The 17,563-nt window shown below is 36.4% G+C and overlaps 1 protein-coding gene across 1 annotated transcript in view; it reads right to left on the bottom strand.

Moving 5' to 3' along the window:
* LOC150094852 (caskin-2-like) overlaps positions 1 to 17,325 on the bottom strand; it is a 378,559-nt gene extending 361,234 nt beyond the window's left edge. Inside the window, exon 1 of the mRNA XM_090411520.1 lies at positions 16,907 to 17,325. Within this exon, the coding sequence (XP_090267646.1) occupies positions 16,907 to 17,012 (106 nt within the window). The 5' untranslated portion in view covers positions 17,013 to 17,325. The remainder of the gene's footprint in view (positions 1 to 16,906) is intronic.
* Positions 17,326 to 17,563: the final 238 nt, after the last annotated feature.

The following is a 17,563-nucleotide window of genomic DNA, read 5'->3' as shown; positions in this document are numbered from 1 at the left end:
AATCAGTCTTATCTTCAACCTGGGTAAGGTTGCGGAGAAGATCATCCTCTCACGACTCTATTACACTCTGACTAAATGCCATCTTATATGTCAGAGAACCCACCATTATAGCCGGGGATCTGAACTCCAAGCACCCTGCATGGAATTGCAGATCCACCAACAAGAACGGCTGCATCTAATTAGGACAGAATTTTACAGAATCAAATTGCAGCTATACCTCAGTAAATGACCTAAACATCCTCCCCAAAGAACAGTTCGGTTTTCGGCAACACCACAGTACTACCCAGTAAATCCACAGAATTGTGGAATATATCACCATCAGCTATAACTGGCGCCAGTCTACACAGGAGCTGTTTTTCTAGACCTACCCAAAGCATTTGACAAAATTTGGCATTTCGGACTCCTACACAAACTCGGATTGTGCGGGATTTTCGACATGTATATAGAAAACAGCAATAGAGCTAGTAGGGATCCCTGTGGCACTCCAGCGAAGATATGGCGCTGGGATGAGATAGAGCCGTTGATTTTTGACTTGTATTGATCTATTCTGAAGATATGAACAGATTAGATGAACCATTTTGTTCATATCTTCAGAATATATCAGTACAAGTAAAAATCAATGGTTCCAGCTCATCCCAGCGCCATATCTTCGCTGGAGTGCCGCAGGGATCCCTACTAGCTCCATTGCTGTTTTCTATATACATGTCGAAAATCCCGCACAATCCGATGTCTTCCATCATGGCCCTGTATGCGGACGATACAGCAATACTAAACAGATCTCTCCGACCACATTTCATTACTAGAAAGCTTCAAGAAAACCTTCTAAAGTTGGAGGGTTGGTTCTCCAAATGGAGATTGGAAGTCAACTCCAAAAAAAGCTCAGCCATTCTTTTCTCGAAAAGGCCAATATCTCCTGCAGGAGATGTGTTACTATTCAATACTAAAATTCCCTGGCAGACAGAAACAAAATACCTGGGTGTAATTCTCGACAAAAAGCTAACTTTCAACCAACCTATCAAGTCTGCGTGCACAAAGGCATCTAATCTAAAGCCATTTATTAGATAAATGGAGCCATTAATTAGCGGATAGATCCGCTCAGATCTATCCGCTAATTAATAGAAATAGTAAGCTAAGTTACAGAATAAAATTGCAGCTATACCAGATGACGATTCGTCCTATCATCACCTACGCCTCTCCAACCTGGAGCCACACCTCTAATACTAACATTATCAAAATACAACGAGTACAGAACAAGTGCTTGAGAATGATCCTGAACGCCCCATGGTATGTTAGAAACAATCTACTTCACAGAGATACAAATATTCCTTATATTTTCTCTTTCCTACAATCCTTAGCATCTAAGTTCTTCCTAAAGACGTCTATACACCCCAGCGATTTGGTTCAGCAAGCTGCAGCATACGAGACAATGGACATATTAAAATATAGAAGACCAAAAACTATATTAGCCTCCTATAGCGATACATAATCTCCATGCCCAATCAGGGCGAGCAAACTGCTCATAAATTTTACCTTCACTGTAACCGCAACAGATAGCGGATAATATGAAAAGCATCTTGCTTCACCCCTAAACACATAAATGTCAATTGTCTATTGCCGCAAATATTTCTGGTGAGATTTTTAGATGGTAGTTCACCATCGCCTTCCCTCCTCCCCCTTTACCCGGCTTGGGACCGGCATATAGCTGGCGAATCACGTCTATGGCCGATTTTTGAGGAAAGAAAAACCCGAGTTTCCGGCTGAAAAAAAATCCTCTATCTCCGTATGAGACCGGCTAACTCTGCTTTAGCGGAAGAGACCAAATAAAGGACCCTCACGCTTGGACGGGAATCGAATCCAGGTCTTTCCGACCAATGGGCTTCGTCTATACCGACTGAGACACGAAGGCCTATTAGAAATACTGGTGGATAAAAGTTTGCCACCATACACCATATTATCTTATATGCCAAAGAAGACTGCCAAGAAATAAGTAAATAAAAATAAATAGTTACAACAACAACAAAAAAAAAAAAAAACATGGGTAAGTATGACTCGGTTTTCAGTTAATTAGCCAAGTGGAAGTTTGAAGTTTAGGGAAATGGTGTCGCCAATGTCCGATGTAAAAATAAATAAATAATAAAAAATTAAAAGAATGTGAGCGGATGAAGGACACGTCACAATATACGTACATGGTGAACCTTGTGTTATGCGTTACCGATTTGTCAGGGTGGTGATTGGTTTTACTCCGGGTACTCTGGTTTTCCCACTCGCCTACAACGCTAACTTCGAACATGTTAGGTTTAAATATGAATCAAGATAATATAATTTGGAGTTCCTGTAATTGCCATCTTAAATGAACTTAAGTTTCCTGGTGGGGAGGCAAATAATAACTACAACAATAACATAAAGAAATACACCGCTAATTTTCTTAAGATATATGGGATCGAAGTTCGTCCTGCACAGTGGGATTACGAACGTCTGTTCAATTATGGAATATTTAGTCATAATTCACTACGCATCTTGAGTATAAATGTGGTAACAGCAGGTGCGTTTGTGTTAGGAGAGCAATCTCCATCCGGATGGGTATTATTCATTCCCTTCGAAATTTTCCGAAGAGAACATACGCAACAAGAATCAAGCTTAAAAATAAAAAAAAACTAAAAAAAAACTGATAAGACCCAGTCTGCCGGAAATGCACTCAGCGAACCACACTTGGTTGACTGACACTGTGTCCGATGAGAGTCCTACTGAGAAAAAAATGAAAAGGAAACGTATAACCAAGGCAGTTAAGTACTCCAAAACGAGTTCGCTCATTACCATTTCAAGAACTGTCGCAACGGGAGGATGTATATTCCCTAGCAGCGAAAGTATTTGTTCTGTCACCGGCCAATAGGTGGAAAATTGCTAGAAATGGCTGAAAGTGCAACAGTTCCCCTCGACTTCTCAATTTAAAGTATCCAAATTCCTGTCACCACAGATGTTGGAGGAAAAATAACTACATAGGCATCCCCTCTTACCAAAGCAGATTCTATTTAAAAACAAAAAACAAAAAAAAAAACACTAAATGAATTTGTGATTTCGATGAAGCTCTCAGAGGCAAAACCTGAACCGGAAACCACATGAGCTCGGGAATGTTCGGGTTCAAAGTGCTCTAAGAAAATGAACAAGATATGACCTAGGGCTCCCCACCCACATACACATATTCTCCAGAATCAGCAATGGATGCTAAACATTGACAAAAATTTACCAAGTTAATAGAAAATACTTGCGTGAAATCAGATGGAACAGTTCAGTGTTATTCAGAACCATCCAAAGAGATGTGAAATATATACCAGTTAAAGGAATCCCAAATCTGAAATTTGGCTCCTGGTCAGGTCATAACAGCCCCTGGGTTAGTGAACTAAGTCTTATTGAAGTGCCATGGATCTTAGGATTTAAGAAAACGGCCATGAACAGCGTCGGAGATCATCTTCATACGACCCCTATGATGATGCCAGATGACTAACTCTTTCCACTATTACAAGTTTCCATACACGATGTGCCACTGAATCTAAATACAGTAATAATTATTCTCTCTCTCTTTGAAGGCTACGTAGCACAAGAATAGTTAAAATGATTGTAGGAAGATGAATCATTGTAGTGTACGGAGTTTTCTAATATTTCTGAGTGCGAGAGGTAAAGCGAGAAGAATAGTGAGTTGCAATACGTAATTAAAAAAAATATTAATTAAAAGTAAGCAACAGAATTATAGATGCCAATTAATTAGGTTAGGAAAGTCACTCAACAGAAGCAAGCTGAGTGGTGATGTGGAGGGAATTAGATACCCGAAATAATATTCTATGGTGGAAGAATTGTATTCTTATCCATGACATAATAAGGGTAAAAATAAAAATCTATTTTTTTCCCTTTTTTTTTTTTAATGTTGAAAAAATATGTGCCAATAACGAAAAGCACAAGAAACAAGCACGAAAAAAAATCTTTCCTTCCCTGTTTTATAAAGGAATAAATCAGGATTAACTATCACTAACCAGTTCAATCTCAAATATGGAAATAGTCAGATCGATATTTAAGCAGTTACTCTTAGATATTTTTTTTTTTTTTTTTTTTTTTTTATCACTGCCGGACCTTCCCCAAGAAACAGGTCATCAGTACATGATCACATTAAATCTGGCCACTCTAAAATCAACTGATACTATTTACGAAGAATCATAAAGGGGGGAAAAAATTGAAAAATTACGAATAAACAAGGCAGAATTTGTCACACTGTACTTTTATTGCATAGGAAAATTAAACTGTAAATTACAAATCTATAAAAAATATTATAGCAGATGATCTACAGCAGGAGTTTAACTGAGGCCAGAGAGATGGAAGGCAGTGTAGTTGAGGGCCATCTGATGTGAGAAGGAGGTCAACAGGACAAAATACACAGGTGGTTACTACTAGGCCAGGAAATGCAAATAATGGTATGTACTGGTCAACAAGCTCGATGAATCAAGGGTGAGTAATTATCATACGGGATTTCAACTATGGAGATATGGACAGAATGGAAAGACATGGAATTTATGCAACCACTAAGGAATAATTACCTGAGGCAGCATATGATGGAAGGCACCAGATGACCGAGAGAGTGCTGGATCTTGTAAATACCCCCGATGATTTATCAATAACCAGACAGCTACATTGCTGTCAAATGGTAAGAACGATCATATGGTTTTGACACAGGAGGTCTGTGAGATATAAGTTGAATTACTGAGCTGGAAATTATGAAAACTCAGGAGATTGCGTAATTTGAGATGGTCAGGCAAAGAATTCTCTTTGGCTGACCATCTCAAAGAATTTTTTCAGCATGTGGTGAATAAAAGAATGATTATGATGAAAGTTGATGGCAGAGAAGAGACTGAACTAGTTGAAACAGCTGAATTATTGAGATTGTTTTGGAAAGGCATATCATCCAGGTGAAAATAATGCAGTAACAGATGTGACAAGGGCTAATGTAGAAAGAGAAATAGGTGACGCAATGATATTACAGAACCCTAATGTGAATACAACTATGAGATCAGACAGAATATTTTCATAAGTGGTATGAGAATGTACTAGTGAATTGGCAGTGCCTTTGACAAAGTTGGTTGAGTCTCAGCTCTGGTAGGGTCCCCCCCCCGCAAAAAAAAAAAAAAAAAAAAAAAAGATGAGAAAATAGTTTCCGTATTTCACCGCCGCTCAAAGGTGGCGGTCAAACGGCAAATTTCAGCATTGGACGGATAGGAATAAGGTACTGTATGGAAAAGAAACATGGTTTTGTGAAGGGTAGGTCTCTATACCTCTGTAATTGACTCGCTTTTTTTTTTATAATAAGGCAAGTCAGGTACTGCTGGAATTGACACCAGAAGAAACTGTTACATAAATTGAAAATCAAATGGGTTGGGATATGAAGCAAGCAGCATGGATAGAAGGGATGCTGATGGATAGACATCATACGTTAGTTTCTGGAGGAGTAGAGACAGTCCAGCGGAAGCGTGTGACTAACGGTATGCCACAGAGCTCTGCACTCGGGCCACTGTTATTTAACTTGTACGTGTACAAGCTAAAGCTCAGAGGATTACTGGGGGAGGGATATTCAGCTGTGTTTTGATGACGTAAAACAAAATGTAGAGAACTTGTCATGCATGATGATTTAAATAGATTGGCCGTATGGGAAAAGAAGGGCTGTCGATCTAATGTCGCAAAGTTTATGTATGCATTTTGAGATGAGACGATTACTAGCTGTGTACTATACTCTGATGGAATTGAACTGCTGGAAATTAATAAGGTTAGGAATTTAGGGGTGATAATAGACTGTGAGTTAAAGTTCAGAGGGCATATTTTTTGAAATACTCGCTCAGAGGAATGCTGGTTATTAAAGAGCACACATCTTTTTGTAATCTTTAATATGAACGTATACGAATTTTAATTTAATAATGAACTTTGACTTTGAACAGATATGGTCACCTGGGTTTCTTGGGGATGTGGAAGAGGTGGGAGGGTTAAGAAACAAGTGATCAAGATACTGGCAGGTGGGGTTACAGAAATTGGTTGGTAGGTGGAAAAGGAGAACGTGATACGAATGACAGTAAATTTGTAATACATAACAAGATTTATGTTATGTATGTTATGTAACCCCCTTGAAAAGAGCATTTCAAGGTGGGTTACTATATGAATATAAATCACTAAATGCAAAAATTTTGCGCCTTAAATAATAAGGAACCATCTAATTTCGCTGACGTAGTTGGGGTCTTTATTCTCCATCCAATAGGCTACGTGACCGAATCCCACTGTGGCGTTTGTGAATGTCTTTAGATAGTGGATGATTTTTATCACCCGATGTAAAACAATCGCCTTCGATATTTGGTCTCGAGGACAAGAGCACTGTGTTATGTAACTTTAGCTACCTACCACACTTACGTAGAATATATTTCTAATCTTTCGTGGAAGGAATTATCATTAAAAAAAAATCAGAGGGACACTCGGTTTTATAGTTTTTCTGTGAATACTATAACATACTTAACAATAGTTTTTTAGGTGATTTCTACAATGAAAGGTCGTTCTTAATAATATTGTCGGAGGATCTTTCCTTGTGTTAGCCACGATGCGTAACCTCTTAGCGTCACTTCGAAATTTTTAGCTCTTGGTAGGTGTGCCACTTGTAGTAATTCACCTACGTTTGAAACGGAATCTATAATGTTTGCCAGACAGCGAAACATTTCTTTGTAAACAAGAAACGCTAAGTTAACTTTGAATTTTGTCTTTATCTGAATATAAAAGAAATTATATTTTCATAAATCGACAATAAGATTATATCCGTACGACATTTTGACACAATATTCACGCGTTGGATCATGTTGTTGTAACATTACTACCAACAAAAATATGAAATCGATTTTTGTCTGCAAGGGAAAACCTGCGTACCCGGAGGAAAAGAACCCTTAGAACTACAATTCGAGATGAATCATTTTGACTGCTTGTTTCTGCAATACAAAGTCATAGTACGCTATTAAGAGCAACACTCTGCAGTCAACTGTAAAAGCGTGAATCTAAGAAGGTCGACGAAAGTAATCAATATTTTAATTTTTATTTCATATATGAGGTATGATGAAAGAGTTTGGGGTTTTTTGTTTTTTTTTCCTCTAAGAACATACGTCATTACTTCTATTTCATGCTAGCAAAACTTGATAGAATGAGTTCGGTTAGCTACTGTTGAAATACAGACTTTGTCACTCGCGATGACATCATCATATCTTCTTCCATTCGGTGACAGTTTGAACTCTGGAAAAAAGAAATTCAAATAAGATTCTCAACTGAGAAGTTTCTTCTTCAGCCATTTTCAATCCACTGCTAGACGAAAGCATCCCCAAAAATGATCCATTCAATCCTATCTTGAACTTTCCTATTCCACTGAGTTCCAGCCATTTTCTTTAATCTCATCCTCCCACCATCCTCTTTGCTCTTCCTTTCCATCTCTGGGATACCATTCGGATATCAACTACATTCATTTTTTAAACATAGGAAGTTAGTATATCAGTTTCCTTGTATTCCATATGTTATATGATCTTCCGATTGCAATTTGTATCTTTGTGGCTGTTATAATGTCTCTCACCCTAGTCTGAGCTCTAACCCAAGTATTGCGCTTTCTATCTAGAATGGTAATACTGAATAATGATGTTTCCATTTTCCTCTGGATAATACCCAACTTGTTGGTATCAATTTTATAGTCAAAGTCCACGTTTCCCTTCCATACGCCATGATCGCAAGTATATAACTGTCCAATATTTTTCGTTTAAGGCAGACTGAGATGGTTCCTTTGAGTATTTCATAGCATTTACCAAGGGACATCCAACCAAGTTGAATTCTACGTATAATTTCTTCTTCTTCACAGTCTCCCTCTACTGTGATTTTTCGTCCTAGGTAAACATAGGAAGTTAGTATACCAGTTTCCTGGAATTCCACTTGTACTGGCTTTTTGGTGATGTATTTATTATACATTATTTTTTTTTGTTTTATCTTTGTCCTTTTCTTTTTACTTTCTGCATTCAGTTCATTGAGCATTTGTTAAAATTCTGCAGAGCTTCCTAAGAAAAAACTCTGTCTTTGAAAATCGTAGACGATTTAGTAATTTTTCCATTTACTATCTTTATTTTTCCAATCTAAATTTTTAAAAATTTATTCTAGAACTGCTGTAAATAATTTATGTGAAATGACATCTCCCTTTTCATTTCACTGATTTCTACTCATTGCGTAGCAGTTTTTTTTTAAGTCAGAATGAGAGATGCTTGTCCTGTACTTGTGTAAATTCTAAGGCTCAAGGAGAATGAATGACCCATCAGAACCTACCCCACCTAACGGAAAACATTTGTACTGATTGTAGTAGTATCATCTGGGGGTCAGACCAGAACACTTTTGTGTTTTGGGTGATGACTCCGGCCAACAAAAGGGCGTAAATCTCCATCCAGTACATTAGTACCATTGGGTAGGTTAAGATAAATTTTAATTAAAAAAAAAATACTAGTATTTTTCTTATATCTCCTTCACAAGAACAGTAATAAGAGTAATAGCTAATCATAATAACGTTTAAAACCAGCCGATTTCCAAGATTAAAAAAAAATTAATAAAACAAGACTTCAAAATAAAATATTTCAGAAGTTAAAACTACGTAAACGGAAGTGCGTCTGGTTTTTATTTTCTTAAAAAAAAAAAACTGACTTAAATACCGATGTCAACTAAAGACTATACAGTTACCTCTAGTATTATGAACATGTGCACAAAATGTCAAGAAAATTGGAGCAACGAGGCGTGCAGCTATCAACACATACCCACGAATACATCAGTCAGATGAGCGTGTGTTGATAGCGATGATGTTAAAATTTAGTTCAGTTAATCAATCAAGAAACAAATAAATTCATTTTTTTTTCTGCCTGAAAGCATTCGATAAAATGAATAGTTATTTCATATTATACGACTGGTTTTGATATATAAATTTTATCTTTGCTGGAACTGTCTACAAGCTGATGAGCAAAATTGAATTTGCGTAACCTGAACGAATGGTGGTGTTTAAAATAAAAATGGCGAAGGTGACCTGGAGGCACTCAAGAGTAGGAAGTGCAGCCAGCCGACTATTTTCCGTTTCACCCTTGACCTGAAGCAATACCAGGTACTAAGAGCACACAATCTGTTGATCCAAACAACGACCATAGGCTGCAATTGCAAAAGACAACCTTCATGTTATGATTTTTCGGAATGTGTGTGTGTGTGGGGGGGGGGGGGATTAAGACAAAGAAAACAGGGTAGCCCAAAAGAAAAAAATAAATAAATAAATACATGATTCCAATATGACATCCAAAAAAGTAACAGGGAAAAAAGCATTCAACCAGTTCAAGAAAAGAAAAGGATAAAAAAATATATAAATGCGGAAAGTGGCACTGAATGAACACAACAGAGAAAGAAATGAGAAATAAAAAAAAAATTCTACAGCTGGAGGAAAATATACATGAAAATATGGAATAAATATGGAGACTTCTGGGGAGAAGATAAAGATCTACTAACAACAAGAGGAAGCATTAAGAATAGGAGGACAAATTACACGTGATATAAAACACCTTTAAGCAAGATTTATGAATGAGATTGTTTAGAAATATAAATTAAAGTAATACAAGAAGAATAAAGACAGGCCTTTAAAAAGAGCAACAACTTTGTCGCAAAATGTGGAAGCCGATATTATGATTATTGTCCGACCATCCCCAAGAAACAGGTCATCGGAACATGATCACCACATTGATTTTAGAATAAGATATTTGACAGATTTGTGCATGTTTCGATTATTAGGTAATTAGTGAGCTATAATAAATGATAATCGAAACATGCAAATCACCATAGCAACAGAGATTGAAACTATGATAGACTAAATCTTCCCATTAAGCGGGTAGGAGGAAGTATCGTTATCTGGCAAATTCGGCTGGTTTACATAACAACAGTTGATAGATGTTTTTTTTTTTTTTTTTAAGTTATACAAATTTAAGTTATACAAAAACAGAATATAAGTATTTGCTGTTGTTGTTTTTTTACTTAAAAACCCTTAAACGTGAAATATTTAGCAATTAAAAAACACTTACATTCTAAAAATCTTTATTCAATGATCAATACAAAATATATTTCGAAATTTAATTTGTCTCGCAGTAATCATAAAACAAACTAAGAGAACAAACAGGTTTTATGTGCTAATGAGCAGTCTACTAAATTAGTCGACTCTGGTTGACATATACTGCTGTTCAGAATTTATTTCTGGTCATTTGCAGCGTATAGTTTTGTTTATTTTCAAATCATTTTGACAGTAAAAATGGTTTGGTTCAAGACAAAGTTCGGATCGCTAAATTTTTGTAAATATCCAAAATAGGAAATTTCATCAAAATCAGTCCAGCCAAAGCGTAAGTGCATACCTACGGATGTAATGCGTGTTCGTGCAGGGGAAAAAAAAAAAAAAAAAAAAGACTAATTTTAAAACAGCAAATTTTATCTCTTCTTAATCATTTTTATGTAAACACAGTACATAAATTTATTTTGATAGCTTCGACAAATTACAGATAATTAACAAAAACACTACCAAATTTTAAAATTAAAAAAAGGGGGGGGGAGAGAAAGAAAAAAATTGATCTTTAGCACACATACGCAGTTAACCTGTAGAGGAGGGGGGGGGCGGAATCATCAGGTTAATGGGAAAATGTCATTTTCTATCGTCTTGTACATTCTATGGAAGCATGACGTCATATATCTTACTTAATCAACAAACAAACCCACAATTTTATATATAGCGAGTAGCTTTTTTTTTCTTTTCTTTTTTTTTCTTGATTGCATACACGAGAGGTCAAAAGACCTATAAGTACATTAGTGATCTGGAGTGGGTGCGCAGTCAGATAGAAGTTTATTGACTTTTTTTTTTTTTTTTTGAAGAGTTTTAACTTGTAGCTGTCTGGATATACGCCTTGCGGTAGGCTGTGGACAGATGACATGAAAAAAGAAGAAGAAAAGCAGTTTCGATGTATTTGCAGTTGCACAGTAAAGGGGTACTGGACAGCTGCTATTCTTGTATTAACAGGTGCGACAGAAAGTGGAGGAATGATAGCTGCCAATTCACTGGAGCAGTAACCATAGAAATACCTGTAGAGAATAGACAGTGCTGAAACACTACGCCTGTGAGATAGAAGTTGAAGTGAATCTGTAAGAGGAATCGTCTATGAGCCGAACTGCTCTCTTCTGGATAACGTCAACTATTTCTTGGTGCTCCACTCCAAACATGTGAGCAGTATTCTAAGAAGAAGCTATTCTTGAGATGTGTTTGTTCCAGAAGAGGCTGGAGGCGAATGTTAGTCCAAGCAGAGAGCTTGTCTTAGCTGGTGATTTGTGTATTACTGAGAGTAAGGAAATGCGAGCTGAGATTTCTTTAGCGATAAGAGGCAAGACTGTGTTTTGGTAGCATTGAACGTGACCAGATTGTCCTCGCTCCATTGAAGGATAGTTACGTAGATCAGTGTTTAAACAGCAGATGTAGATGATCTATGCTTGGGATATCTGTGCACTGCGTGGTTTGTCAAATGAGTACGATGAATGGAGAGTATTACCGTCTGTAAATCTGTGGATAGGGTTAGTGGTGATTGAGATTAGGTCGTTTATGTACATGAGAAGGAGACTAGGTGATAGAACAGAGCCTTGAGGTACTCCTGCATTGGTAGTGAAGCACGTAGAGAGGGAGCCATCTACCGGGACAAGCAGTAAACGATCAGAGAGGAAGTTGGCAACCCAATTACAGAAGGTGGCGAGTAGACCAAAGGGCAGCAGTGTGCTTAGCAAGTCTGGATGCTAGACACGATCAAAAGCTCTGGAAACGTCAAGAGTGGGCACAAGTTTCGCCAAACCCTTTTCATTCCACATGTCCAGTGAAGTAAGCCAAGAAGTTAGCAGCGGATCAATGGCGGAATTCAAACTGGTGGTCGCTGATTAATTGAGGGGTCTCTAGATAGTGGAGAAGTCAGCTATTGATTAGTTTCTCCATTGTATTGGCAATTGGTCGATAGTTTGACGCTAGACTTCTATCTCCTTTTTATTTATTTATTTATTTATTTTGGAATAACCTGGATATAAGATTGCCTCCATATATTGGGATAAGTACATGTTATGTATAACACATTGTAGAAACGATACAGGGCAGAGGTTAGCTATGCAAAACAATGTTTGGAAACAAATGGAGAGATGCCATCAGGACCAGGAGATTTTTGTGTCCAAGTTAATAGACAGATAATAAAAGAGAAAGCATTCCATCTCTGTGTATGTCCCACTCAGAAACAATAGATACTGAATACATTTTATTTTTATATATTTTTCTTTCGATAACTGCAGCTATCTCTGTGCCCTGGGAACTCATGGCTTCACTACCTCTAACTCGCCATATAACGATATGGGTAGCTGAATTTTCATTGCCGAGTTACTGATGAAGGCAACCAGCTCCGTGCCATATGAGACTCAAGGTGCACACATCTTCCTCCTACCCTTTTGAATTACGCCCGAGCAATGAAGACTATGGAGGCGAATGTGCTATGGTTATCAATCAATTGTATTCTTTTGGCTGATCTGCAGGTTTTGCGGATAAAATACCCAAGTTTCCGAGAAGAAAATCCTACTACCTCTGTCTGAGACCAGTTAACTTACCTTCCATGGTAAAACCGTTATAAAAGTTCTTCGCGTCCTTGATTAGAATCGAACTTAGCTCTTTCCAACCAAAGAGCAGCAGCAGCATCTTCACTGCTTCAGCTATGGATGAGTCAAGTCGTGCAAGTTTATATAATAACAGCCAGAGAAAAATATTTCTTTTTTTATGCAATGAGTGGGTCTTACTGTTTTTTGTTTTGTTTTTTAATTTTAATCACATAATGTTACTATTTAATTTAATGTAGAGTACGTTTTTGATGTCATTCCTTTAGATAATATATGTTACAAAATTTCTTTGAATATTATTATATATGAATCTGACACTTTTCTTCTTGGATGTTTCTTTCTAATAAGTCTGTTTTGTTTATCGCAACGATGAAATTCCGTAGCTTCAATACAAAAAGACAAATAAGTGCTACCTTAGGGAATCACTACATGAGTTAGCTAGCGCCAAAATACTTTTACTGGGCATTACTGAACATCGCTTATTATATATAAAATACTTTGACTTCTCTGAGACATGATTTTGTTTTGATTGTATATTCCCCTGATCAAATCCGTCAGGTTTTCCTTACTCATTCACCTTAAGTGTCCCACTTAAAAAATAAAGCCGTAAAATAAAAAAAATAATAAATAAATATTAAAAAGTCCGCGCGGTTAGCCTAGTGGCTATACGCTTCGCAATCATATGCCTGCGAAAGGTGTTTCCTGGGTTCGATTCCCGTCGCCGAGGTGAGGAGCTCAAGGATCTTTCTCAGTCATAGCCAAGTTAGCCGGTCCTGGGTGTACACAGCAGGGTTTTTCTCCCCAGTTTATGTGGGGTTTTTCCTCCCGCAAGCAGGCAAACGTGTTCACGTGACTCGGTGTATTCTATGACAGCTACAGTCATAGAATACACCGAGAGGCATAGGGCTGGCTAGTCACCTCGGGACGGTTAAGACTTAGAAAGGCTTAGGATAGCTCTATAACAGGCCAGTAGGCCTAATACGTAGAAGGGAGAAGAAAAATATTAAAAAAACGCATTGAACCACCTCTGAGCTTTTAGTTTATCTTGCCAATATTTATAATAACGAAGATATATAACTGTATTATAAAATAAATATTATAATAAAGCGCTGGATAATATCACTATATTAAAAATTCCAGACGGCCGGACGTGGGAGAGATGAAGGACACATTCGCTTAACGGACATCTGGTAATACTATCCATGTTGCACTGTGGCAATGACGTTTTAAAATAGTCAACTTTTTCTAGCACAGAAAGAAAAACATTCTTACAAGCGTAAGAAAAATAAAATAAAAATTAAAGCTCGTTGACCCAACCAGTTTAATCGTGATTCTCTACGATGGATTCCGTATGGTCAGACTAAGCTTACAAGAAATGATTACGGCCATTCAATACTCTTGTCCTTCTAACTTCCTCCCATCATACTTACCCCCCCCACCCCAAATTCTCAAGGTCAGCAGACACTAGCACTTAGAAAGTGTAATGGACGATTTAAACGCGAAGAAACAACCCCAAGGTCAGTGGGCACCCAAACTTAGCCATTTGGACGCCATTCTGATCTTTCAAGTCTACACGACGAGATTTCATTACTTTAAAATCATATGTCAACACCATACAAATTTCCTAATCTGCAAAAGATTACATTGGTTATATTACATGTAAGTCGATTTGAATATAAGATTAAGGTTTTTATTTGTTATATTATTTAATATTTCATTACGTATTTAAATCTATTATATATTTATCAAGACATTTTTAATTATTTCAATATACTAGTCTAAGTGTATTTAAATATAAATTCATAACTAGTAATGAAATCGAAATGTAATAACGTAAGCAGGCTGCCATACTTCCTTCAGAAAAGAGGGAAAAAAATTGTTTGAAAGTTAAATCAGCAAAACACGCCAAAAATTGATTCCTATTGACATATTCTATCGCATCGATAAGTCTGTAGAAGCGCAGAGATATTAGGAACTCTTGCATGCACAAAAATCGACTTGCAAAAATGCACTTCTTTCAATGTGTGAAAGAGGCCTGATTTACATTTTTAAAACTGTCATTAATCTCATTAAATTTTATTCATTTAAAAGCACGGTTAGAATTCTTAGTGTGATATAAAAATACATTAAGATAAAATCGACGAAAACATTTAATTGATTCTTCAGAGGATGTTTCGGAGCTTCAGTTCGATAATAGCGAGTCACGCGATGTCATTTCCTAGGTAACACTTCAACATAATGAGTTCTTTTTTTTTTCCCGATAAAATACGTCTTTGTGTTAAGCCAATACGGTATTTTTCTCCCAAATTTATTTTAAATATTTAAAATTTCTACTGTATCAAAAATCCAATATATCTTGCTAGCATCCTTCAAAAATACCACTACGTGTTCACCGTGGTTTGTTCTCCCCCCCCCACCCATCTCCCATACTTCCAAACTGCGTGGTACAAGACAGATATGAAAATCGAATTCTAACACGCGTGTTACTTGCAGAGAGAATTCTATATAGGTGTGTATAAGTGTGCGGTGAAGAAATAAGTTTTTAGGACAAAAGTTCCGCATAGTAAAAAAAAAAAAAAATAATAATAAAAATTTCAATTGAAATAGGGGAGGGGGGGGGGAAATGAATCGAGTACATATCTCGAGTTTTATTTTGGTGCAATACAAACAGAAGAAGGGGGGGGGCGTTACTACATTGAATAAATAAATCCGGGACTCAGCATTTGATATATAATGCACTGGCCAGCTATTTACCAATTCAAAAATTCTCCGTGAAAGCGCATGCAAAGCTTTTGTTCATTTAACACGTGTTCTCGCGAATTCTATTTGCGCCTCCTTTTGCCAGAACAAAAATTAACATATAAGAAAAAAAAAATGGTATAAATGTCGTTAAAGGTTTAAAAGCAAAATTTTATAATTAAGTACAGTTGATTTTAAGTTAACTTGTGTAATAGTATTCATAATAAATCAAGATATTTTATATATAAGATTTAAAATTAATTAAAGGTTTAAAAAAGAAATATTATTTTAGTCTATATATCGATTTCTTTTATATACATTATTATGAAAAGAATATTTACCAAAGATAATAAATGTTTAATTTAACCGAACTGATTTTTAAAAGCACCGATTGAGATAGAAAATCTGTAAACCAATATTTAAAGAATATATTAAAGATCCAGCATCTTTTTATAGACAAAAATGTATATTTTTGTTTGTATTATAAAGGAATTTAGAAAAATAAAGTGTAAATGTATACCAGAAAGAAAACCAAACCTGTTTAAGATAACAAAAGCAAAATTTTAAAAAAATAAAAGTTCTAGGAACGCTGACATTTATAGGCGTCACATACTCATTTCACACAATAGCTTTGAGGAAGTTTTCGAAATGTTATCACTGACAACATAATCACTATTCATAATATATATATAAAAAAAAACATTCATAAGAATGTCGCCTCCTTCCACTATAGCTGCTTTCTACAAATAGAAACGGAAATCCGCAGTATATACTGCTATACCATTCGATGTTTTTTAAGCAATTTAAATGAAAATCCTCAAAGCACAAATATGAATAAACCTTTTAAAACTAGTCTGAATAACTGTTGCACAAATACTGTATATAAACTTTACACATTGACTAAACTTACAAATACGAAAATAAACCGCCAACAAAAAATCAGTTGTTATGGAAGTCGATAATTATCAAATTAGGCTTAACGTAATTGTTTGTCATGTTTAGGCTTAGCGTAACTGTTTTTCGCATATATATTTGTCACTTAGCAGTCACGTATTATAATAAATTGTATAAAATATCCGTGATAGCAAAATCAGTATCAAATTTTATAATCAACTATTTCATTTCACATATATCTACTGTGTTAATTTAGTAAAATAATTCATTCGTAACTTTGAAAAGTATTATAAACAGCACGTTGCGATATAGGCATATCAAGTTATTTGAAACATGTATAAAGCTAAACTGATATAAATTAACTGACAGAAGAAGCCAATTAAAGCGTTTTATACCTGAAACCTTATATGACATTTCATTAAAACAGCACTGTTGCTTATACGTGATTAAGATAAGAAAGTTTGGTTTGCCTATCTGTTTTTTAGGTCGAGTGTCAAGACATAATCACACAATAGCGTGCTACAAAATCGGACTTTGTACTCACTTGGTTTTGAAGGTTTATTTTTGGCTAGAAGACGCGTTAATGCTTGGATATCCTCTGATTTTATAGCATGGATCAATTCTTGTTCCTTTCCCATGGCGCCCAGCATTGATAATGATTGATCAGCATACGACCACAACAAAGTTGCACTTCGCCATGTGGCGGCAGCTTATAGCGTTTCCACCTTGCTTACCGCTCAACAATATCCAGTCGTTGACCGGACTTCCCCGGCGTCTTCGTACGCAAACCGACACGAAACAATGAACATTAGCGGACGTAAAGATCGAGTTGCACACAGATATCTTTCCTAGCTGTAAAAGGACTATTGACAACCCTCCTGTTGGGTCGATAGATTCACCAGAAGCACACACATGAAGAAAGAAAGAAAAAAAAGAAAAAGAAAAAGAAATCCCCCGTGCTAGTATTGCCACCTCCACACACTCACACCGTCAACTACAGCTTCCCGTTCGTTTACACATCGTACGATGTGATGTGCGCAAGCGCACTTCTCTGACCTATGACGAACAAGTCCTTGTTTTTGATGGCTGTACGGTGATTACGTTATGGCCTCCGAGTAATGAGTGCGTGAGTCGTAGAAAGTGGTTACGGGAAAACGTGCCTTGCACACCGTACATCTCTATACGAGTATGTGTTTATCCG

This window comes from Typopeltis vanoorti, chromosome 21, assembly GCF_054136105.1.
Source record: "Typopeltis vanoorti isolate ZY-2024b chromosome 21, IOZ_Tvanoo_1.0, whole genome shotgun sequence".
NCBI classification, from domain to species: Eukaryota; Metazoa; Arthropoda; class Arachnida; order Uropygi; family Thelyphonidae; genus Typopeltis; species Typopeltis vanoorti.
This window is presented reverse-complemented; position numbering and strand designations above follow the sequence as displayed.